At 41.1% G+C, this 26039-nt stretch overlaps 1 protein-coding gene and 1 long non-coding RNA gene across 2 annotated transcripts; both read left to right on the top strand.

Moving 5' to 3' along the window:
* The first annotated feature begins 995 nt into the window (after nt 1-995).
* On the top strand, nt 996-10006 carry LOC118843624. Its single transcript, XR_005009926.1, has 3 exons — nt 996-1109; nt 8658-8728; nt 9969-10006. It is a non-coding gene; the product is annotated as an uncharacterized LOC118843624 (long non-coding RNA).
* Nucleotides 10007-10171: 165 nt separating this feature from the next.
* Nucleotides 10172-25999, top strand: LOC118842499 (zinc finger protein 2-like). Its single transcript, XM_036749979.1, has 6 exons — nt 10172-10207; nt 12778-12855; nt 13199-13325; nt 21336-21446; nt 22218-23237; nt 25770-25999. Exons 2-6 carry the CDS (start codon nt 12838-12840, stop codon nt 25997-25999), a joined length of 1506 nt encoding a protein of 501 aa, XP_036605874.1. The 5' UTR covers nt 10172-10207; nt 12778-12837.
* The last annotated feature ends 40 nt before the right edge of the window (nt 26000-26039 follow it).

Genomic DNA, 26039 nt, shown 5'->3' with positions numbered 1-26039 from the left:
CGATTAGGAAAATTTAGGCTGGATGGCAGAAAAAACTTCCTAACAATTAGAGGTATCCAGATGCAGAATGAATTGCTTCTTACAGGTTTTTGGTTCCAGCTCATTGTAGGTCTTCAAGTAAATCACTTGATAACTATTGTAGAGGGGAGTCCTTTTCCAGTAGCATGAGTTAGACTGGATGGCTGCTGACTTAGCATCCAGCTCTAAATTTCTGTGATTCTATGAATGACTAGCTATGCAAAACGTGGGCAAAATACTTCCCGCCCTCTCTTGGGCTTAGTCTTTCCATCTGTGAAAGGAAAGCGAAAGAACAGCCCTGCCCCCACACTCTCCCGTTCCTCCAAACCCCAGCAGGAGGCATAAAGGTAACGCCTGAACAACGAACTACGAGGATGCTCTTACCGTTGACCCCTTCCCCACACAAAGGGTCCCTTTACAATTTACAGAAGTGTGTTGGGGGAAAAGCCACCGACCCTCAAGCTAAAGGACCTGCGGTCAAATGCAGCCTATGATGCACGTTCCCTGAGTGACCGTGGTCCAATGACTGTATTGTTCAGTTCCCTATGTAAAATGAGGAGGTGGAACTCAGTGGCATCTGATGTATCTACGATGTTGTCAAAGTGCGCGGCTCACCTGCCGTCTGTCCTCTGACATCCTTCCAAACTTGCCTGCCCTGCCGTGGTCTCAATGGACCAGCAACAATATTTATATGCTGCTTTAAGATTTCAAAAATGATTCACATATAATATCTCCTTTGAGCCTCACAACAACCCAATGAGAAAAGTGCTGTTATAGTCCCCATTTTACAAAGAAACTGAGGCCTTGGGCCTGAAAGCTAGGACTACATTTCCCAGACGCCATGGAGCTCTGCGCCTGCGCACAGCGCGTCAATTTCCCAGAATCCATTTCCAGAGCAGAGTGCCCGCCCCCGAAAACCTGGGGGGCGGGGTTCCGGAGCCACGCAGAGCCTGCTGGGAAATAGAGTCTGGCCATTAGTAGCTGGAGCTAAGGGTCCTAAAGGGATTTGGAGTTATGTTTATGTAAGACAGAGTCCGGGTTGGGAGCCGGGGGTGTGGCAGTAGGCTTAATGTGGACAGAGTTGACCGACGGTAAGGCGTGTGTGTGTGTGTGTGTGTGTGTGTGTGTGTGTGTGTGTGTGTTGTGTGTTGTGTGTGTCTGCGTGTCTGTGTCTGTGTCTGTCTCTTGAGGAGAGCCGGGTCTCCAGACCCTGGGCAGGTGCAGGGGGTGGGGAGGGGTTTCTCTGAGAATCCAAGGCCCTTTTAGAAGGGGAGGCGACTTGCCCAGGGTCGCACAGCTAGCCAGTGGCAGTGCAGGATCTGCACTCCTCTGCCCATGGGACGCAGACTCCCTCCCTCCCCCCCCCTTTTCCTAAAAAGCCCAGGCCCCAGTGACAGTGGTTCTCCAGCCTGTTAGGAGGAGAAGGAGAGAGAGAGAGAGGAAGGGAGGACAGGAGGGGGAGGGGAGGAGGGAGGAAGGTGCCCTAGCCTCAGTCTGGCAGAATCGAGGTGCTGGCTGATGAGAGGGAAAGGAAGGGAGGAGGGAGAGAGAAAGAAGGAAGAGGGGAGGACGGGACCTGATGGGACAGGAAAGGAGGGGAGGTGGGGAAGGTAGCACGCAAGAGGGATATAAACGTACCCTGACTGGAAGCGGAGAACGTGGATGGACATTGAGGTCAGTTCAGGTCTGTGACTTTTCCCAGCAACACTCAGACCATTTTTAGAAAGTAATAGGTCGAATTTTGTTACTTTGTTCTTCTCTTCTGTCTCCCTCTCTCCTCCTTCTATCTCTCCCTCTCTCTCCGTCTCCTCTCAGCACACACACATACGTACAGAATCCGTAGGACAGAGACATGGGACATGTACATGCGACAGATACGTGTGTTTATATTTGTGTATGTTTATATTTGTGTATATATACATATATGTGTATATAAACAGAGGGTATCCATATATGGATATACTGTATGCATATGTGTATAATATGTATGTACACCTATACGTATATATACACATACAAATAAACACATATATATGAATATGCATACATACATATATAGTTACTGTGTTGCTAGTCCTTTTTTAAAAACACTCCACCTAACAAATGTTTGCAGTTTTTTTATAGCTTTTCTCTGTTCTTTGCTTTTTAAATTAAAATTTATTTTATTTTCAAAAAACAGTCTTCTCTCCCTCTAATTTCCCCCGCTTCCCCATTGAGAAAGCAAGAAAAAAAAGCCCATTACCATGTGTAGTCAATAAAAACAAGTTTCTACATTGACGACATGCAACTCTATTATTTTTCATCATTAGTCCTCTGGAACTCTGGTTGGTTATTATGCTGATGAGATTTCAGCACAGTAGTATTGCATCATAGTTATTATATACCATAACTGGTCCATCTGTTCTTCAATTTATGGGCACCCACCCCTCCCCAGATTCTCATTCTTTGCCATCTCAAACAGAGGGCCTAGTAGGTCCTTAGAGTTTGTTTTGTTTAGGACTAATCCCTTCCTTATTCTACTATCCCTCTAATTGCACACCCCCCCCCCCATTCTCCCTTTCCCTTCTATTTCCCTTTGCAGTGAAATGCGTGTTTGCACCCAACTTGTTTTCTTTCTTCTTTTGACCAATTTAGATGAGAATGAGGTTCAGCTGTCAGCCGCTCCCCTCCACCCCCTTCCCATTGTTTGTAAAGGTGTCTACTTGTGCAGCCTATTATGTGAAATCATTTTCCCTAACCTTCCTTTCCTTTTCCCTCCTCCCCAATGTATTCTTCTTTTCTCTTTTTCCATTCTTAATATCATCAAGACACAACAGAGCTATTCTCAGGCCTTGCTTAATTGGACTCCCTGTATGAACTCTGATGGTGATAGCATCCAGAGGATAACAACATGTATCATATTTGAATGTAAGCAGTTTTTAGTTTTTTGTTATTGTTCATTCATGTTTACCTTTTTATATTTCTCTTCACTCCTGTTTTTATACTTCAGAGTTTCTCCACAGACCTGGTCTTTTCATCAGGAATGCTTGGAAGTCCCCTATTTCATTTAAGGTACATTTTTTCACCCTGTAACACTATACTCAGTTTTGCTAGGTAAGTAATTTTCGGCTATAAGCCCGTATTCTTTGCTTTCTGGAATATCATATTCCAAGTTCTTTCTTTTTAATGGTGGCTGCTAAATCCTGTGTGATCCTCTCTGTGGCTTCTCAGTACTTGAATTCTTTCTTCCTGGCTGCTTACAATATTTTTTTTCCTTTGACCCAAAAGATCTGGATTTTGGCAATTTTTTTCCTAGGATTTTTTATTTTGGGGTTTCTTTTAGGAGGTGACCAGTGGATGCTTTCTGTTTCTTCTTTGCCTTCTGGTTTTAAGAGATATGGGCAATTTTCTTTTAAGATTTCTTGAAATATGATGTCTAGGCTCTTCTTCTGGTTACAACATTCAGATAGTCCAGTGGTTCTTTAATTTTTTTCTTTTCTCCAGGTTCGTTGGGTTTTTTTCCTATGAGATAACCTTACATTTTCTTCTATTTTTTTCAGCCTTTGAATTTTGTTTTAATGTTTATCACTGTCTGATGGAATCATTGGCTTCTCTTTGGTCCATTCTAATTTTCAGGGAGTCTATTGCTTGGACAACATTTTGAACCTCTTGTGCCAAGCTTTTAATTCCTTTTCCAGTTATTTCTTTCATGGTTCTCATTTCTTTTGCCATTTTTTCCTCAAGGGCTCTAATTCCATTTATGAAAAAAAATTAATTCTTTTTTGACTCTTCCTTCATGTCTTCCAAGAATTCTAGATGAGTTTGTGCCCAAGTTAGGTTGTTCTTTTAGGTCTTGCTTGTAGATATTTCTTGTTTGTGTCTTGACTGTCCCTGCCACTATAATAGTTCTTTATGGGGTTCTTTTTTTGTTTGCCCATTCTTCCAGCCTACATCCTCATTTCAGACTTGATGTTAGGGCTGGACTTTGTGCCACTTCTAGAAGGAAGGCCTGGGCTGGACCTGTTGCTGCTTTTTTGGGGTACTGAGTGTTATGTTAATAACAGGGACAGGCTGGGGATTGCAAACTTTAAGTGCTCTCAAAGTGGTCTGATCCCCATGGCAAGGTCTGATCACTGCCCCTCAGGTTTGAGCTCTCCAAGTTTCTGATGTGAGTTTGGGTCTGAGCAAGAGTAAATGCTGCTGGACTCTGTCCCTGTCAGCCAACTGGAAAGCTGTTGGTTCAGGGTAGCAGAATTTAGGCTCCTTGTTGGTCTGGGATTCCTGCCCTGGTTACTCCTCTCTAGGCTGGGCTAGACATTTGAAATGCAACTCTGCTTTGCACCTGAGGCATGAGCTACGCTGCTGCTGCTGCTGTTAGCTTCTGAACTTACTCCTTTTTCACACTGCCCAAAGCACTCAGCCCTGAATCTGTGATCCAGGACTGAATTATGGATGACAAAGCTGCCTGTTGGCACTTGTCCCCATTGCAGTGCCCTGGTGTGTGTCTGGAAATTTCCCAGTCCGAGTCCAAGACCTTTTTGCCCTAGTGAATGGTCTCTCCCTGGGTGCCGGAGAGCTTCAAGCATAACAACATGCTGTTGGTCTGCCTCTGTCTTCAGTGTTCAAAACTTCCCTGTCTCCCTGTGTCAAAGTAGGCTGGACAAAGGACTCACTGTGACTTTTTCTGGATTTCCCATTAGGATTCAATCTAGTGCATTGTCTAAATTTGTTGGGAAGAGTTTGTGAAGAAGAGCTCACTGCATTGCTTCCTATCACTCTTGCCATCTTGGCTCTGCCCCTCTTCTTTGTTCCTGTAGATCTTGAGATGTTAAGTTCACAATCAAAAAGAAAATCTGGAAAGGACCTTGGAGCCTACATCTAGAGCCAGAAGGGAACACAGAGGTCATCTAGCATTTGTTTATTTGTTTGTTTTTTGGAGGGGGGAAGGGAAGGCAATTGGAGTTAAGTGACTTGCCCAAGGTCACACAGCTAGTAAGTGTGTCAAGTGTCTGAGGCTGGATTTGAACTCAGGTCCTCCTGACTCCAGGGCTGGTGCTCTACTCACTGTGCCACTTAGCTACCCCCAAGGTCATCTAGCATTTGAAGGACTTGTGTAGGAGAGGTATTAGACTTGTTTGATTTGGCTCTAGAAGCTGGATTCTGAAGCAGTGGGTGAAAATTACAAAGAAGCAAATTTAGATTTGATGTCAAGAGCAACTTTCTCAAGTGAGATTGGACTGCTTTGAGAGGCTGTGAAATCACATGCCCTTATTTTACAGAAGAATAAACTGAGGCCAGAAAATGTCAATTGAATGCCGGTTGTCATACCATGGGTTACTTCTGACTCAAAATCCAATTTTCCCCCACTTTTTCATGCTACCTCCCTCTTATCTCACTCTTCCTATCAAGATTTTACCCATCTATGAATTTACTTAATTAGAAGTTTAGAAGTTAAATAATTTTTTCAAATGATAGATTCTTAGTGATACTTTTTGTTTTATATCACCTAGATTTCCCTTTGTATCCATTCTTCTCCTTTCCCAGACAGCCATCCTGTATAAGAAAGAATCTTTTTGGAAGAGAAAAAAAATCAGGAAAACCAGCCATCATATCCACCAAATTCTGACATTACATGCAGTGTTTCAGCAGAGACAGAGAGATGCCTTCCCTTCTTTGATGACAAGCTTGGTTTTTATAATTTTGCAATATTCAGTTTCACTTTTTGTGGTTGTTCTTTACATTTGCATTGCCTAAATCATTGCTATTTTGTTTTTCTGGCTCTGCTTATGTCACTTATGTAAGTCTTTCCATGTTGCTCTGTATTTATCACATTAGTCATTTCTTACAGCCCAGTAGTATTCCATTACATTCATTTACTACAGTTTATTTAGCTTTTCCTGAGCCCATAGGCATCTACTTGCTTTTATTAAGGGAATTTGTTCTGTAAAATTTACATTCAGTCAGAGGGCCACACTTGAGGACTTAGAGGGCCACATGTAGCCTTTTAGGCTGCAGGTTCCCCACTCCTGGACTAGGCCGATCTTTTCTTATCTTTTCCAGTTTGTCTGGTGTGAGATGAAACCTTGGAGTTGTTTGATTTGCATTTCTTTTATTAACGATTTGGAACATTCCTTCATATGGTTGTAAATAGTTTGTATTTCTCCTTTTATGACATGTTAGTTCTCCTTTGACCCCTTCTCTTTTGGTCTCTGTTGCGTCTCTTAGTTGTCTGCCATTCTTCTTTTGCAGAGAGTTCTAATAAGGCTTTTAGCACTTCTTCCTAGAAAATGTAAGCACTACCTTATTCTTGCTCAATACCATTAACTTTGAGGTAGCATTAGGTATTAGTAATATTGTCTTAGTGAAGTGCCACCTTAGGCACATGTAATGACTCAAGTTGTCACAAATAAGGTGTTACTGCTAGTTTGTTAATGTAGTCTAAGACTGTCTGTTAAACAAAAATTAACTGTACCACTAAGTCTGTGAAAAATGCCTCTTAGTGGCCTTTTCTCACTTTCCATTCTACTTGAGCTCTCTTAGCATTTGACACCACCAATTCGCAGAAACTTTCTATTCTCTTGACTTTCTTTTATAATGTTTACACCATCCTGGTTTAGCTCTTACCTCTGATCATTTCTGTGCCCCTTTTCGTCCTCCTGATTCTCCAAAATATGCGCTCCAAGGCTTTGCCTTCAGTTTTCTCTTACTTTTTTTTCCTTCTTGATCTCATCCATTCACACAGCTTTAGCTATTACTGTACCTCTGGCTCTGAAGTCTTTCCTATGGCATCTGTAATCACATGCTTTGGTTATTCTTCACCCTCCAATACGAAGTCTTCCCTACAGTTTTGGCCCCTTGCAGAATTCTCCTTATCCTTCTATAAGAACTTAGAATTTAGAGAATTTGTTTTGCCAGAGGGTTTAAAGTTACTTCTCTATTCCAAGGAAAATATAGGTTATTTAGGATTCATCAATATAGAAAATGTAATTGAAGCCATGAGAGTATGTAAGCTTACTATAATGTATTGAGAGAGACGTGTATATAGAGAGATGTATTCTCAGCAGACTGAGAACAGACGAGGGTGGGAAGAGGAAGGAGAGGAAAAGGAGGACTCTTCAGAGAGCTAGGAACAACCAGCAGGAAAGTCCTTCTTTCAGGGCCAACTTAGGTGCCACTTCTTCCTTGAAGCCCTTCCCTAATTCCCCCAGATAGACTAGGTCATGCCAAACCAGGGGTGGGGAACCTGCAGTCGTAAGGCCACATGAGGCCTTCTAGGTCCTTGGGTGCAGCCTTTTGACTGAGTCCAAGATTTACAGAACACATCCTTTTTTTTGAAGGGAATTTGTTCTGTGAAGTTTGGATTCAGTCAAAGGGCTGTACTTGAGGACCTAGAGAGCCACATGTGGCCTCGAAGCTAGCATTTCCCATTCCTTACCAGACCAACCTCATTTCCTTTTTGACAGGGAAACTGAATACATAAATCAATGAAATGACACAAATATAGATTATCCACAAAGCAAGCATTTGTCAAAGCCTTTGATGTGCTATACTTTAGCACATTTGTAGACAGGATAGATAAACGTGGTCTGGATGAGTTCAAAACTAGCCAAATGGTTAGATGCAAAGAGTTTTGAAATGGCTTCACAAATGAATGGTTGCATGTTTTCCTGGAAGGAACTCTCCATTGGATTGTTTCAAGGATCTATACTTGGTTTGTTCTGTTTATTGTTTTAATCAGTTAACATTAACATAGGATCATAGATTGACAGCTAGAAAGGACTTCGGAGGTCATCCAGTCCAACCTCTTTAACTTATAGATGAGATCAAGAAAGATTTGCCCAAGGTCAAAGAGGTAGTAAGTACAAAAATTAGGATTTAAACTGAGGTTCTCAGATCTAAATTAGAGGGAGCTTTTTTTTCCATTGTGCTACAGTGCTTCATTACTTGGATAAAAGCAGAGATAATGAGTTTGTTAAATTTACAGATGCAACAAAGAGAGCAGGTGTAATGACATTTAGGGTGACATCAGGATATATAATAGTTGAACCTTTTGGGTGAGCATTTGGTAGGATTCTTTCCCCCTAAACAGTGATGTAAAAGCAAAAGACCTCACTAAAGCATTTTTAGTCTCCTCTAGCCCTTTCCTCCCACTGCAGACCAAATGAAAGAATGAGGGTGTATCTACATGGAGTCTTTGAGGTAAAAATAGGAATGTGAAAAATTATTACTGGCTGATCTCATTTTGTTTTCAGTGATGTACAGGTTAAGGTTCTCTATAGAAAATGAAGATGTGAGAGAAGAGGGAGTAGAGGGTTTAAAGAGAATGTAGATCTCTGTTTCTCAGCCAGATATAGGGATTTGACTCTGATTGGGAAGGTCATGATTTGTGTAAAGTTTTATGATGGAAGTAGGGATTGTGTCAGTATTTGGTCTCTGTGTATGTTGCACATGTGCAGATTTCTCTGTGCATTACGAAGCAACATTGGGAATTCAATGCTTATCAAACAGGGGTGCCACGTTGCTGCCAGATGCTCATACACTGGATTATTTTCTGTGTTTAGGATCCTTTGGCTTTCTTTGCATGCAGAGCCTTGAGGATAGGTTAAGCAACTTTGGTTGATATCTCTAATACTGATTTTTACTCTTTTGACTTCTAACAGTACTTGACAGAAAGTACAATGATCCAGCTGCTGTGTGATCCAAGGAGATTGGCTTTCTGCTAGGAAGAGAGGTAATTATAATCTTCTATTCCCTTCTCCTTACCTACCCAAAAGTCCGAGGTATAGAGAGCCTATCTCGTTGCTATTCTTCAGATCCCAGGTTCTCTGGGAAAATGTGGATGCAGAAGATAAGGACTGTATCCAGGACCAGGCATTGAATCACTGAAGATACATTTAATAGACCTTCAGATACTTTCAGATAAATTCAAGAGGGAACAAGGTCTTGACAGACGTTGAACCCCCTCTAGGAATGTATCTGACCATAGTTGAGACCTGGTATTTACACAGAGAAGGTTATGTTGCTTCCAGTGCCTGAGGAATTCCTGACCATCATGCTCCAGGAGTTGAGTTGGAATACAATATCCAAAAACCAGTGAGAAAGTAGTACCCATGGTAGAGAATCTTACCCAAAAGCTTGAGTACAGAGGTGAGAATAGTCAAAAATGGAGAGTTGAGGAGAAGGTGGCTGTGACCTGGTCTAAATTGGCCCTGGTTTCATTATTTTTGTGCCATGCTTCTCTCTGATACTAATGCCTTCTCTCCTAAGGCCACTTTAAAGAAATTAGAATATTGAATCTTTACTTATGAAGTAAGTGCAGAAGAGAGTCAGATGCTGTCCTTCATCAAAGGAGCTGTGTAAATGGAGAAGCGGCATAGCAGAGTGGATAGACACCCAGCCAGAGTCAGAAAACAAAGGTGCAAAGCTTGCATCTGACCCATGATGATCGTATGACTCTGAGCAAGGCCTTTATCCTCTTAGTGCCCCCAGGCTACTCTTTCAGGCTATAAGTTTGCAGAGCAGGTGCCAATTTGTGTTGGTGGGGGTGGTTTCCTCACTGCCATCTCATAACAATGAAATTACAGGCCCTACTGAAAAGAAAATGAGCAGATACATGAATCATAGAGCTATGGACAGTTTTGTTCCAGATCATGCATGGATATAACTGTTGATTTAAGTCATGTTTTCTGAGTCAGAAATGGATCAAGTCCCTGTGATATTCTAGAAGGGACAGTTAAGAGTATCAGGGAGCAATGGCCCTTGTCTTTGACCCAAGGAAAGGGTATACCAGCATCTCTTTAAACTCCCTATTTGTAGAGTATATAGGTGTAAGGAAAATCATACCAGCTGGTATTAGAAATTACCAGCCTGAGGGGCAGAGCCAATATGGCAGCTGGAAAGCAGGGACTCGCTTAAGCTCCCCGCCAGGTCCCTCCAAACACCTATGAAAAATGACTCTGAACAAATTCTAGAGCTGCGGAACCCACGAAATAGCAGAGGGAAGCAGGGCTCCAGCCTAGGACAGCCTGGATGGTCTCTGGAAAGGATCTATCGCATGGAGATGGGAGTGGAGTGGAGCAAAGCCCAGCGTGGGCCATGCCAGGACCAACCAGACTGGGAGCCAGGCAGAACAGGCCGTAGCGCCCTGAATCAGTAAGCTGTGGCAGTTATCAGACTTCTCAGCCCACAAACGGCAAAGACCACAGAGAAGGTTAGTGGGAAAAGCTGCTGAGATGGAGTGAAAGGAGTTCGCAGTTTGGCCCTGGCCTGGGGGCAGAGGAGGTGGTGCAGCTCTGAGGCTGCTTCTAGAGCTATAGCTGCAGTTGCCCACCTGGTGGGAGGAATTAAGTGGGGGACTAGAGCGGGAATGCAGAGCCTACTTGGATCTGAGTCACTGTCTGGGTTGGTGGTTCTTGTGGGGAGGAGGAGCACTGGTGTAGCAGAGCTTGCTGTGTAGAAATATCTCTGAAAATAGCTGCGCAGCCCCCCAAGCTCAGGACAAAGTACTCTGTACTCTACAAGCACTCATACCCCCACAAAAAACTCAAGGGTCAAGTAGTTGGCTGGAAACATGGTCAGGCAGCAAGAACAAACTCAGATTGAGACTCAGACTTTGGAATCTTTTTTTGGTGACAAAGAAGACTAAAACATGCAGCCAGAAGAAGTCAACAAAATCAAAGAGCCTATATCAAAAGTCTCTAATTAAAATATGAATTGGTCTCAGGCCATGGAAGAGCTCAAAAAGGATTTGGAAAAGCAAGTTAGAGAAGTAGAGGAAAAATTGGGAAGAGAAATGAGAGTGATGCAAGAAAACCATGAAAAACAAGTCAATGACTTTCTAAAGGAGACCCCAAAAATACTGAAGAAAATAACCCCTTAAAAATAGACTAACTCAAATGGCAAAAGAGCTCCAAAAAGCCAATGAGGAGAAAAATGCCTTGAAAGGCAGAATTAGCCAAATGGAAAAGGAGGTCCAAAAGACCACTGAAGAAAATACTACCTTAAAAATTAGATTGGAGCAAGTGGAAGCTAGTGACTTGATGAGAAATCAAGATATTATAAAACAGAAACAAAGGAATGAAAAAATGGAAGACAATGTGAACTATCTCATTGGAAAAACCACTGACCTGGAGACTAGATCCAGGAGAGACAATTTAAAAATTACTGGACTACCTGAAAGCCACGATCAAAAAAAGAGCCTGAATATCATCTTTCAAGAAATTATCAAGGAGAACTGCCCTGATATTCTAGAACCAGGGGGTAAAATAAAAATTGAAAGAATCCACCTATTGCCTCCTGAAAAAGATCCCAAAAAGAAAACTCCTAGGAATATTGTTGCCAAATTCCAGAGCTCCCAGATCAAGGAGAAAATACTGCAAGCAGTCAGAAAGAAACAATTTGAGTATTGTGGAAACACAATCAGGATAACACAAGATCTAGCAGCTTCTACATTAAGGGATTGAAGGTCTTGGAATATGATATTCCGGAGGTCAATGGAGCTAGGATTAAACCAAGAATCACCTACCCAGCAAAACTGAGTATCATGCTCCAAGGCAAAATATGGACTTTCAAGCTTTCTCAGTGAAAAGACCAGAGCTGAATAGAAAATTTGACTTTCAAACACAAGAATCAAGAGAAGCATAAAAAGGTAAACAAGAAAGAGAAATTATAAGGGACTTACTAAAGTTGAACTGTTTTGTTTACATTCTTACATGCAAAGATGATGTGTGTAATTCATGAGATCTCACTATTAGGGTAGCTGAAGGGAATATACATATACATATATATATATGTATATGTGTGTGTATATATATATATATATATATATAACAGAGGGCACAGGGTGATTTGAATATGAAGGGATGATATCTAAAAAAGTAAAATCAAATTAAGGGATGAGAGAGGATTATATTGAGAGAGGGAGACAGGGAGAGAGAGAATGGGGTAAATTATCACATAAAAGTGGCAAGAAAAAGGAGTTCTGTTGGGAGGGAAGAGGTGAGGGGGAATGAGTGAATCTTGCTCTCATTGGATTTGACTTGAGGAGGGAATAACATACACACTCAACTGGGTCTTACCCCACAAGAAAGAAGGAGGAAGGGGATATAAAAGGGGGGATGATAGAAGGGAGGGCAGATAGGGGGAGGAGGTAATCAAAAGCAAACACTTTCAAAAAGGGACAGGGTCAAGGGAGAAAACTGAATAAAGGGGAACTGAATAGGAGAGAGCAAAATATAGTTAGTCTTTCACAACATGAGTATTGTGGAAGGGTTTTACATAATGATACACATGTGACCTATATTGAATTGCTTATCTTCTTAGGGAGGGTGGGTGGGGAGGGAAGAGGGGAGAGAATTTGGAACTCAAAATTTTAAAAGCAGATGTTAAAAAAAGTTGTTTTTGCATGCAACTAGAAAATAAGATATAAGGCAATGGGGCATAGAAATCTATCTTGCCCTACAAGAAAGTAAGGGGAAAAGGGATGGGGGGAAGTAGGGTGACAGAAGGGAGGGCTGACTGGGGAACGGGGCAATCAGAATATATGCCATCTTGGAGTGGGGGGGGAGGGTAGAAATGGGGAGAAAATTTATAATTCAAAATCTTGTGGAAATCAATGCTGAAAACTAAAAATATTAAATAATAAAAAAATAAAAAAGAGAAATGTCAATAAATAAATAAATGTAACAAACAAATAAATAAAAGAAAGTACTAGCCTGGGGACACTGGGAGCTCTAGAACAAGACCAGACCCCCTCAATGTCTCTTTCTTTTTCTTCCCCAGCCCCCAGTTCTCAGGACTTTGTCTTTTTGTAAGAGAAAAAGGACAGAAGAAGAGGGAATAATGACAATGTGCTGTCAGGTACCAGATGAATGGGGTTTTTCTCTCTCCCCTGAAAATGCTGTCACAATTTCCAGAGTATGGCAACTTTCTCCACTCTCCATGGATCTTCTCTTCCCAGAAGGGGTGTGAAGAATTTAATGAGGCCCTTCCTCAGTAAGGACCAGTGACACAGAGTCAAGGTGTCCTTCTACCTTAGGTCATAGGCCTCTACTTTTGCCCTTACCCCACAGTACCCAGAGTCCTTAACATTGCCAGGACCACTTCCTATCAATCCCCTCTGTCTCTCCAAATGTTTTCAGTTTTGCCCCTTCCCCTGGGGTTATGGTTTCCATGGCTGAGCAAGGATGTTCTTGTATTTTAGGAATCAGTGACATTCAAGGATGTAGCTGTGAACTTCAGCCAGGAGGAATGGGGACAGCTGAACCCTGCTCAGAGGAATCTGTACAAGGATGTGATGCTGGAGAACTACAGAAACCTCATCTCACTGGGTAAGAGAGGCTTCCACCCTGGGATCTAACATCTGCCCCATATTAAAACATTCCTCTGTTAACTGGCAGTGAGCACAAAGATGTGCCTGGAGTTATTTCTGTTTCACTGTGACTGTGTCTGAAGTGTGGTCACACAAGAGATACTTAGAGAAACTACTTTGAAACCTTGCTGCACTGGGATATAACTGAAGGTAACAATGAAGTCTGGCTGTTTGTTCAGGGACCAGGGAAAGGTGGGATCCCAGAGACCTTTTTGAGTGATCTGAGTCTCCAGAATAAGAAAAAGTAGTGGAGTAGGTACAGGATAGAAGAAGCTCTTGGACTTAGAAGGGTGGGAGCAAGGACTCAAAAGGAAATAGGGGAGTTACCTCTTGAGTCAGAATTGGCAGAGGGGAAAACAAGGGCATGGAGCAGAGTTCCTTGGAATAGTTCAGAATGATGGGAGAACAGAACATCCAGTAAGCATTAAGGTGTACAGTGAAGCCAATGCTATGGACTATGGGCAAAAAGCCAAGAGAAGAAAAATGGAATTTCCTAAGTCCAGAGGGAGGGGGATCTCTAAATGGTGGCTACATTGTCTCTGCATATTTTCCAGGCTAAATTATTAGGGGATCTTGGCCCTTAAAAAGGAGAAGAAACCTCTTATTCTAAAATCCAGATGGGGTGGAATACACAAAAGGTAGCATTGCCCATGACTGGTAACAAAGATGGGACTAGGGGCACAGCCAAGATGGCAGAGTGAAAGCAGGCACATGCCTGAGCTCTCTCACAAATTCTTTCAGATACCTCTTGAGAAGTGAATCTCAACAGATTTGAGAGAGGTAGAATCCACTAGGAGAAAGAGTATGGCAGATTTCCAAGGCAGGAGAGTCTGGAATGTCGATGAGAGCCATCTGTTTCACCAGGCTGGGAGAGTGCTGAGCATGCGGAACTACCCCTGACCATAACGGAGCACCATATTGGAGCAGGAGCAGGCCCAGCCCAATGGCTGCGGTGGCAATCCCCGGGCCTCTCTGTGCAGGATGGGAGTCTGTCAGAGCTTGGTGAGACAAAAGTGCATAGCCTGACCTAGGAACAGCAGCTACTCCTGGTGCTATCAGCCCACAGTCTAAAGGTTTGAAACTCACCTTATTGAACTTCCAGGAGCCATTATGACCAAATAAACTCTAAGAGCTCTCATCCCTCCCTTGCTGACCTTGGGTAACCTAGAGAATACTGCCCTAGGAAAAACCCTGGAATAGAGGAGCAAGAAGTGGGTATTCAGTAGTCTTTTAGCTCAGGAAGCTAGGGAGACCCCCCCCCCCATGTGGTGATGGAAGGGGACCAGTGCAGGAGGGGAGACATCCCAGCAAGCCTCACCTTAGCAGACCAGAGCCCCATAGGGGTGGAGCTGGCAAGCACCAACACCAGGACCCCAGGCCTGCCTTCTCAGAGCCAGGGGAATTGGCAGACACCAGCGCAGATTGACATTTGAGGGCACCCATGCAATAAAGTGCAGCCCTAGGGGAAGAGGAGACTTCCGGCAGGCAGACCACCCCTCTGCCACGCCTCATGCTGCAAGCTTCAGTGTAACCCCGGGGGAACTCAGAAAGACTTTAATGGGCCTCGATGCTTGGCACACACCAGCCAGCTCCAGCTCAGCACCAGGTGAGCTGCAGCAGTATATAGCTTCTAGCTGACAAAACCAGAGGCCACAGCACACAAAGCCAGTAACCAGGTCCCCAGCTCCCAACACAAAAAGCTTGGGACAGAACCCCCTGGCCCCCAGAAGCAGAGATCCACTTTAAAAGCCAGGAAAAAGGCAGCCACCATGAAGAAGCAAACTTGAAAAGTAAAAAAGATGAGAAGCTCAAAATACGAATTCAGAAGAGGACAGCATTGACACTATACCCACATCTGAAACTTCAAAAGGGAATATGAACTAGTCTCAAGCCCAAAAAGCATTCCTGGAAGGGCTCAAGTAGGATTTTAAAAGCCTGATTAGAGAGGGAAAAGAAAAATTACAGAATCTAACAGGAGAAAAAGAATCCTTGAAAAGTAAAATTGGCCAAGTGGAAAGAGATGCAGAAGCTATCTGAAGAAAATAATTTGTTAAAAATTAGAATTGGGCAAGTAGAAGCTAATGACTCTATGAGGCATCAAGAATCAGTCAAACAAAACACAGATGGCACTAAACTAAAGAAAGTAAAGACAAGTAATGCATCTAAGGAAACAATGTAATGGAGGCATAAAATTCTAGACTGCTAGAGGAGATTTTTACTGAGTGAATAATTCCCCTTGTAGTCCATGTGCTTGATAGCTCTACTAAACTTCTCTCACTTAAACAAAATCATGCCTTTATATTGTGGGGTTCAGTTTCCAGGTGTTCTAATGTCCAATCCCTAGACAATTCTGAGAGTCCCATTCTAATATTCCACTTAGAGTGTTACATATTTTAAGACTCTGACTCTTGTAGGAGTAGGTACTCAAGATTGTCTAGGCATTGGACATTAGAACACCTGGAAACTGAACCCCACGATATAAAGAGAGAGCAGCTTAATAGAGCTATCAAGCACATAGTATATAACACTCTCAGATATGACTCATCTAATGAACCCCCAATTACAAGAAATAGTACATTCTGCTCCATTCTTCCTCTTTTCTCTACTAGTGTATTACTTTTGCCCTTCTTTTTTGTTACTCTTCTTAAGACCCTGAGAGCAGTACCACTCTATCCCCAGGTTCTCTGTTTTTCATAATTAACTTGCTTAATACCCTTTGAAGACATAAAAGTTCTGAAGGTACATTTGCTGCTTCTCTTCCTACTATGATGTTAGCATTTCATCACATAGTCCCTTCCAGTTGCTCAAATCAATTTACTTTTCTAGGTTTCTCATGAATCTTGTGTGTGCATTTTAAAGTATCTACTAAACTCTCTTCTTTTCATCAGGAATGCTTAAAACTTTTCTGTTTCATTAAAGGTTAATTTTTTCCCCAGTAGGATTATCCTCAGACTTTCAGACTAAGTTACTCTTGGTCATATGGCTATATCTTTTTCCTCTCAGAATATTGTTTTCCAAGATTTTTCATTTATAGTAGAAGCTTCCAGGTTTTGTGTGATCCTGACTGTGGTTCCTTGATACTTCCAGATGCTTACAGTATTTTTTCTTTGATATAGAAGCTCCTGATGTTGGTTATGACAGTCCTGGGACTTTTGTGGATTTCTTTCAGGAGAGGTTATCAATGGATTCTTTCTCTTTTTTCTTTGCTTGTGGAACATTATATTCATATACTATAATTTGTGTTAACCATTCCCCAATTGATAGGTCTCATTGGATTATTCCATCATTATTTGGTCTAGTATGATTTTTAGCTTTTTGCTGGAATCGGTGTGTGAAAACTAAGCTGTTTGCCTCAGTTCCATGCTATGTCATACCTATATAATGACAATAAAATTATTTTTAAACTTATGTCCAGAACTCTATTTTCTTTTTTAAAAATATTTTTAAAATTGTGTTTTGTCATCTTTTGTTTTTACATTACCTTCATTTCCCAACATCTCCCTCCCACTTCCTCATCCATTGAGTTATCCCTTTTAGCAAAGAATGAAAAAGAAGAAAAAAATGCAGTTTAGCAAAACTAATCAACACACTGAGTCTGAAAGTAAGTTCAGTGTTACATTCCAGTAGTCTCTCATCTCCTCAAAGAAGGGAAGGAGGTACATTTTCATAGCTCATCTTCAGGGCCAAGGTTGGTCATTATAATTACGTACAACCTTCAGTTTTGATATTTTTGGTTTTTTCAATCTCCATTGTTTTCATTATATATGTTATCCTAGTTCTAATTTACTTTACTTTTCATCAGTTAATACAAGTTCCTCTTGTTCTCTGTATTCTTCATACTCATCATTGCTTAGAGTACAGTAATATTCCATTACATTCACATACTGCAATTTGGTTAGTTATTCCAATTGATTGTCATCTCCATTATTTCTAGTCCTTTGCCATCACAAAAACAATGCTGCTATAAATACTACCTATTCCCCTTTTGGCCACAACTCCTGAGAAAACTGGAAAGCAGTTTGACAGAAATTAGGCTTAGATCGATGTCTTACAACATAGGCTATAAGTTCAAAATGGTTATGTGGTCATACCGTTAAAAAATGAAAAGAGAGCCACATTAGGTATTTTTCACAGCTATAGCTAGAGGGCTATCAGAGGACTGAGGCCATTACAAAAAAATGAAATAGATAATTCCATTTATAGGACACTGAAAAGCTTTTGTATGAACAAATTCAGCACAACTAGAATAAGGAAGGAAGCAAGCTGTTCTGAATAAAAGCCTTTTGCACCACCTATCTCTGATAAAGATCTGACATTCAAGTTATCTGAGAACTAACACAAGCATATAGGAATAAAATCCATTTCCCAATGGAAAAGTGGTTAAATTATATGAACAAACAATTCTCAAATAAATAATTGTAGAGTATTAGCAACAATATAAAAGATTGTTCCAAGTAACTTATAATAAGAAAAGTGCTCATCAAAAAAACTGTAAGGTGAAACCACATCTAGAAATTAGGCCAAGATGAAAAGCATCAATTGGAAGGGCTGTGGAAAGACAGACACATTAATAAACTGTTGGTGGAATTGTGAATTACTCTGGTAATCCTGTTAAATAATGTGAAATTATACTAATGAAGTGACTAGGATGTCTATCTTTTGACCTAGAGAACATTAAAATATCTATAATAGTATTTTTTGCAGTAGCACAGAACTAGAAACAAAGTAGATACCCATCAAATAGGAAATTCTTAATAGTAATTGTAAAAATAGAACACAGTTATTTCCTCTAAAATGGGGGTGGGGATCAATAAACAAGTGGTGCCTTCCCTGTGCCTACCCGTCAATGACATTTTCAGCTCCTAACGCATACACACAGAAAAAGACAAAACAAAAAATTGCCAATCTCACCTCTGGCTGACAGAAAGAATAGTCTTATAGCCATCCACCTCTACCTGCAAAGAGATTCAGGTACCCTTATGGTCCCCTCTGCTCTGACCTCCAGAAGAGGAAAGAGCAAAGTCAGTTCAACATCAAGAGTAAAGATTCCCAAAAGACCTTTCTGAAGCCCTGTCTACTACTTGTCAAATCAGTTTGCATGCTACAATTTATATGCCTACTTGATAGGATTCCAGTCTATTCATCACAGTGGATAAAGCAGCATCTTATGTCCTGCATTTTAAATTGTGGAAGTGAGGAAATCAGCTTTGAATCAAGAGGGTCTGACTATATTCATAAAAGAAGGCCATCCCATTAATCCAGTCTACATGACTGGATTCTTTCAGAGGTGAGCTGCCTTCTCTAATTCTCCTCAGTACTACCTCAGCCCTGAGACACTGGAGGCTTCTGATGGGTTTCCTCAGGAAAGGGAAGCAAGTCAGTGCTATTTTGAAGCTTTTGAATTCTGAATCTTCCACAGAGTCATTAAAAACAACCTTTTCTAAACACTAAAAATTTTGGAAGATGATAACCTTACTACCTGGGTACAGATAAAACTCAGAAAGTGGTTTTCATGCCAGAGGTGAAGAGAAAAGTCTTTGACTAGACCTACATCATATCTGAGGACAGGCATCATGGCATCTAGGCAACAAGCATCAACATCACTGGAGAAGCCTACTGACCTGGAATCACCTTGGACTCCAGACAGTGGGTATGTACAGTTGAAGGAATGATTACCCTTTAAACAGGCTGGGGAGGGGGTGAAGGGATAAGGGAAGAGATGGAATTACTTCTTTGTATTTTGGTTTTATTTTTTTTGTATCAATAGTGTCAAACTCTGATTCAAACATGAAAGAGACTTAGCTGGGGTAGACAATTTGGCAACTTGGAAAGAGCACTGGATTTCAAACCAGAAGACCTGGAGACAAATCCCAGTTGTTCCACCTTATGACCTAGAACAAGTCTTTTTTCTGGGATTATAGGAATCCCTCGAGGATGTAATATAAACTCCTGTTTGGCATTTAAAGTCCTTCATTATCAAGCTCTGACCTACTTTTCTACTTTTGTTGCACATTACTCTCCTTCAAGCACAGTACAATCTAGCTGAAATGGATAATGTAGGTATATGTTGTAAGCTTCTTGAGAGCAGGCACTGTTTCTTTTCTTTTTCTTAGTATCTCTAGCACCTAGCACAATCTATGGCACATAGTAGGTGCTTAATAAATACTTGATTGGCTAACACACTAGGGATGAGATTTGGACTCAGTTTTCTTGACCCATTGTGAACAGATGGCAACCCCCCCCCAACCCATTACTTGATGTTTTTAAGCATGAAAGGAGTGGATTCTTATATACCACCACCTTTCTCCCATTCATATAGCTATGAGGTGACTTGGTAAAAGTTGTTAACTATCATATTGCCATGGATGACTGAGCTGAAGAGGCTTCATAAAAAGGAAGTGAGCCAGGCAAGGATTGGTATTGTCCTGGTATAGATGTGGAAGGGTGTGCCATTTTTGTAGTACGGGTCTATCAAAGAGATTTGGTAATAGTTATCAAAACTCTGAATTGCTCATTGGTTCATGGTTCTGACCAAAGAATTCTAATATCACTAAGACTAAGAAAGGGCATTTCAGCTCCAGGACAAGGTGAAAGTTCTGTACTTCATAGAGTTGAAAATAGGCAATTTCATGGTTCTGGTCATAAGGCCATATCTTCCCTTTCCTTTGCTTCTGCAGATCAAGACCTTTCATGCAAGATTTCAATGCAGATAGCTGTTTTCTGGAAATACAAAGCATGAACCTCCTTCAGAAATCCCTTCCTTCTCTGGATTTTCCTGTCATTTCCTTTGTGGAAGAGGAGGCAGCTTGGTGTTCTCAAAAGAAGAGTCCTGACACCTGGGTTCAAGTCTCATCATTGTCACTTATTAGTCATATGATTATGAGCAAGTCAGTTCCCTTCCCTGGGTTTTACCTTCCTTTACCTCTAAGATGAGGGGGGTTGAACTCAGTGATCATGATGTAACGTTCCAGTTCTAACATTATATGAGTCTATGTTTTCATTCTCTGCTTTTGAGAGCAAAGTATTAGAATAGACATTGCCAGGGTAAAGCAGCCAGATACTTAGGGGGAAGGAAAAGGTTATGTATGTACATCTATCTTTGATTATTGCTCCCTAATAGTTTTTTTGGAGGGGGGAAGGCAGGGCAATTGGGGTTAAGTGACTTGCCAAGATCACACAGTAAGTGTGTCAAATGTCTGAGGCTAGATTTGAACTCAGGTCCTCCTGATTCCAGGGCTAGTGCTCTACTCACTGTGCCACCTACTTGCCTCTCTCTAATAATTTTTGTTTAAATTTTTTAAAAAATAGAATGTTCCCTTACTTGAATAATAGGAATAGGCAACATGCAGAAATGTATAGTGTTTGAGTCATGAAGAAATTAGAAATAGAATTCTTTGTTTTCAAGAGGTTAAAAAGAGAATGGACAGTTGGTACAGCAAAGAGTTAAGAATGGATGTCTTATGGAAGAGGCAAGAGATTAATTCTATGTGGGAACTCTATGACTGTGGGGCTGGCACCCCAACACAGATGAAAATCTGAGAGCCTTGCGAATATGAAGGCAGCCAAACCAGGGGAAATCAGAGGTGCCTCAGAGTCTGATAATGAGAATGTTTTCGGTGTGTGGTGGTCTAGAGATATTTTCCTACTGGGAAATGAAATGTTATCTCCATCACAGTAAGTATGAAAGTATTGCACGCAAAGTGTAAGGAGTGAGTGGAAAGATCAGCATAAGGTGCTAATGAATCTGTGTATGAGTGGGTCTGTATAGACTGTGTAGACAATTCTTTATCCTTGGGCCAATAACTCTTCATATGGGAAGGAAGGTCATAATCTCTCTAAACCAGTTTCTTTGGGAAATGGAGATAAGAATACCTGTAGTATTCGTCTCACAATATATGCAAAGTGTTTGCAAAGATTAAGGTGCCATATAAATGTTGGCTAATATTAATATTTCTTTCCCCACAAACAGGGTTTTCCATATCTAAACCTGATGTGATCTCCCAGTTAGAACAAGGCAAAGATCCATGGATTCTTAATCTGCCAAGAATTAAAGAACAAGAATTGGCAAAAAATTCTTCAGGTGAGTGATTATGAATCAGAAATATAGACATCACTGAAAGTACAGCTTAGCGGTTTGGTGAAAAGGGGCTATTTTCAGTGGTCTCAAGACTTACTGCAAATCTTATTGCCATTAACAACCCAGAACAGAAAGCTAGCTTTCCTTTTTTTCCTAAAGTGAAGTATCACCTTTTCTTCATTTATGAATCTTCTTCCCTTTTCATGTGTATCCTTTACCACCTACCACCTACCAGATCTTCTTACTTCCTCACCCTTTCCTGGGATGACCATTCCCTATTCACTAAAAGTTCAATTTCCCAAATTTCATCCAATATCCTATTCATTCCTTGACTTCCTACTCATCAACATTTCTTCCGTATAACTTATTTCTCTGTTGAACCTCAGTATACTCTTGGATGGGTCCTCTGATCAGCTTACTTAGTGAGCTAGCTGACCTCCTTCAACTTCCTTAGTGAGCCAGCTTCCTTAGTGAGAGGCAGTTTGGCATAGTAGATAGGACCTTGGAATTGGAGTCAGGAAGACCTGGTTTTGAATCCTACCTCAGACACTTAATAGTTTTATAACTCTGAGCATATAACTCTGTTATAAAATGAAGAGTTTGGATTCAGTGATGTCTAAGTTCCCTTCCATCTCTAAATCTTTGATCCTGTGGTTCTCTCTAAATTACATGTATGTTTTTGAGAACTGCCCATTTGTCTCATTGGCATGGCTTTCAATTTCATTATTCTCTTTCTTCCCACACAAAAAAATTGTTATTTGAATTTTTTCTTAGTTTCAGGCTGGGAGAGTCGACCTGAGCCTCAGAAATCGTCTCCAAAGCCAAACATTTCTGAAGAAATAGAATCACCAGGGGTAGTAATGGTTCCATTAGAACTTGCGTTTGGTGGAGTTTATGTACCTGAATGTCACAGGAGTGCGGCTCTGACATTGGATAGAAAGAAAGAAAAATCTAAAGGCAAGACATGGGAAACATCCCTTTCCTATGGGAGAGATTCCAGTCAAGTGTTAATCACCTACCAAGAAAACTCCACTAAGGATAGAGGCCGTGAATGCCACACATGTGGGAAATCCTTCTTTGACTGCTCATGTCTTACTCCACATCAGAGAAGTCACACTAGGGAGAGTCCCTTTGAATGTAAGGAATGTGGGAAACTGTTTAGTTGGAAATGTAATCTTACTCGACACCAGCTAGCACATACTGGAGAGAAGCCTTATATATGTAAAGATTGTGGGAAAGCCTTCTTGAACCATTCATATCTTACTATACATAGGCGAATTCATACTGGAGAAAAGCCATATAAATGTGAATGTGGAAAAGCTTTCTCTAAACATTCATCTCTTACTGAACATGAGAGAATTCATACTGGAGAGAAGCCTTATGAATGTAATGAATGTGGGCAAGCTTTCAGACATAAAAGTGGCCTTATGAGACATCAGTTGATTCACACAGGAGAAAGTCCCTATAAATGTAGTGAATGTGGAAAGCCATTCTTAAATCCCTCATCCCTTGATGTTCATAAGAGAACTCATACTGGAGAGAAGCCCTATGAATGTGATAAATGTGAGAAAGCTTTTGCTAGACATTCATCTCTTTCTCTACATCAGAGAATTCATACTGAAGAGAAGCCCTATGAATGTGATAAATGTGGGAAAGCCTTCTCTAAACATTCATCCCTCACTGAACATGAGAGAATTCATACTGGAGAAAAACCTTATAAATGCAGTGAATGTGGGAAAGCTTTCCGACATAGAACTGGCATTATGAGACATAGGATGACTCACACAGTGGAAAGTCTCTAAAAATGTAATAAATATGGAAAACACTTCCTAAATTCTTTATCCCTTACTATTCATGAGAATTTGTACTGGAAGAAAAGCTCTGTGAATGTAGGAAAAATCTCTCGACGTTTATCTGTTTCTTTATATCAAAGGACCTCAGCTAGAGAGAAAATCTTATTTATAAAGTGTATGGGATAAAACTTGTAGCAGCATTAAAGATGGTGTGCCAGAGAGAAATCCTGAGAATATAATGATCTTGGGTAAAACTTCAGTCAGACTTGTCAGTTTGTTAAAAGGGTCAGAGTATGGACAGTAAACCTCATAAAGGTTTAAAACTGATTTTATTTTAAATCTCATATCTACTTCCCCTTCTGGCTAATTTTTGTTTTCTCCTTTTTGCTACCAAACCTGTTGGGTGTGTCATCTGTGTGTACCATATGAATCTGACCTCAGATACTCAAATACTAAAATGTGACTTTTAGGATACCCCGCCTCAGATACCTACTTAAATCTGTTAATGCACAACACATTGAATACACAAAGACGAGTTGGGGATGTCCAGGAAGATTGAGGAGTTAAAAGTTGAAAGGGAATCTATGTCCTCAATACTACCCTAAAAACATCAATACAAATACCAGCAATAAATATAGTCTAGAAACCCTGAAAAGAAGTTTTCAAAAAGTTTCCTTTCTTCCCTTACACAAAAAAATTATTTGTTTCAAAAAAAGACACACAAAAAGTTCCAACAAGTTGAATGAAAGCTATAGATTCAGAGATGGAGCCAAAATAAAAAAGAAAACTATATAATGCTGTCTGCAAGACACATCAAAATGTAATATAAACACGAAATTACTTAAAGAAGAAACTAAAAGCTACTAAGTATTTCCAAGAAATGATGACTATCTTGTAAATATCAACGGAGAACATAAGTAGGACAATGTCCCTCATAAAATGACAGCAGTGTGGAAGGCAGACTGCATGGGAGACTTCATAAGTGGTCTTCCTCTCTTAAAGTTCTTTCATGCAATCTGTCTTGCACAAAGCTGTCATTGATCCTACCAATCCCCACTGTGCCCAGCAGCTTATAGGATTATTTTAGAGATGGACGGAACCTTGGTCTATCTAGTCTAACCAGTAAAGGAATAAGAATCTCACCATAATTCTCAGCAACTGATCATCCAACATTTGCCTGAAGACCTTCCAAGAGGGAGATTCACCTAAGTCCTGACATGGCGATTTCAACTTTTGGAGAGTTTTAATTCTTAATTTTTTCCTGATTTTTTTTCTTCACGAAATTTTTTCTTCATAAAATTTTCCTGCGGTCTACCACTACATCTTCCACCCATTCCTCCTAGTTTTGTCATCTGGGGCCAAACAGAGTAAATTTAATCCCTCTTCTAAATGACAACTTTTCAAATACTTAAGAATCAACTGCTATTTTGTCTTCCCTAAGTCTTCTCCAGACCAAACATCACCAGTTCCTCTATCTAAATCATTCACGTGTGGCATGGCCCTTTGCTGTCTCAATGCTCTGGATAGGCTCCACCTTATCAATATCCTTCCTAAAAGGTGTCACTTAGAACCAAAGACAGTATTCGATCCTCAGACCTGAGCCAACGTGTAGCAAGCACTATCACATCTCTGATCTTGGACACTATGCTTCTCCCAACGCAGCCCAAGATGACAATTTTTTTTTGACTGCCATATCACACTGTTGCCTCATGCTGAGCTTGCAATCCACTGAAATCTCTACATCTTTTCTATGCGAACTTTTGTCTAGCCATACATTTCCCATCTTATATTGGCAACATTAATTTTTTGAAACTCTCTAAGATTGGTACTATTAAATTTCATTTTACTAGACTCAACCCAATGTCAAGCTAGCCTATCCACATTTTTTCCCCCATCCTGTCATGTTGGCTCCCTTTCAGCTTTGTGTTATTTGTACATTTGATAAGCATGTCTCCTGTGTCCTTATTTAAGTATTTGATAAAAATGTAAAGTAGCACCGGGCCAAAGCAGGGGTGTGTGAGTGTTGTTCTGGGATAAGGAGTGGTCTTAACCTGTGTACTGAGAGGAGGAAGTTCGGAAACAATAGTATGCCTACATAATACTTTCAATTTCTTCTATAATTATCTGTATTACAATGTATATGGAAATGCTCGTTTTATTTGGTTTTTTCAAAGTTCAGAAAATAAATGGGAAAATGTTTAAAATTTTTTTTAAAGAATCTAAGGGTGGAAGGGGTCATGGCCCCAAGGGACTCCAGGCTTTTCCCTTCCCTGGGCAGCCTGAGGCCAGTCCCGGCTTCAGGTCCGGACTCTGAAGCTGACTAACACTAAGTCCTTCTGCTAGTCGCTTCCCCTCTAGCTCTCTCTGGGCCTCAGTTTCCCCATCCGTAAATGCCAGGGGTGGACCAGATGATAGGACAGCACCCATTTTGAGTAGGACAGCTCCAGAAATAAACTTGAGAGGACACTAGCCCCAAGTGGCAGTTACCATGGTGACCGAGTCTCTCTTCCCCACCCCCTCGCCTTTCGCCCAGTCTCCAGTCTGGCTCCTTCTCCCAGGCACCAGGCAGAGGTTCTCCTTACCCCTTCTTACGCTCGGGCTCCGCGGACCTGCCTCGGACCACGGCCCTCTCTGAGCCTGCGCAGACGGAAATCCAAGACTACATTTCCCAGAGAAACTAGAGTCCTGGGGTACGGGGACGCGGACTCAGTTTCCCAGAAGGCCATTCGACACCGAGTGGTTCGCCGCCCGTACAACTCTTAGGAATGTGGGGCACGAAACCTGCTGAGGCTGCCGGGAAGTA

This window comes from Trichosurus vulpecula, chromosome 3 (genome assembly GCF_011100635.1).
Source record: "Trichosurus vulpecula isolate mTriVul1 chromosome 3, mTriVul1.pri, whole genome shotgun sequence".
Lineage (NCBI taxonomy): Eukaryota > Metazoa > Chordata > Mammalia > Diprotodontia > Phalangeridae > Trichosurus > Trichosurus vulpecula.
The sequence above is the reverse complement of the archived record's forward strand: the minus strand, read 5'-3'. Positions and strand labels throughout refer to the sequence as shown.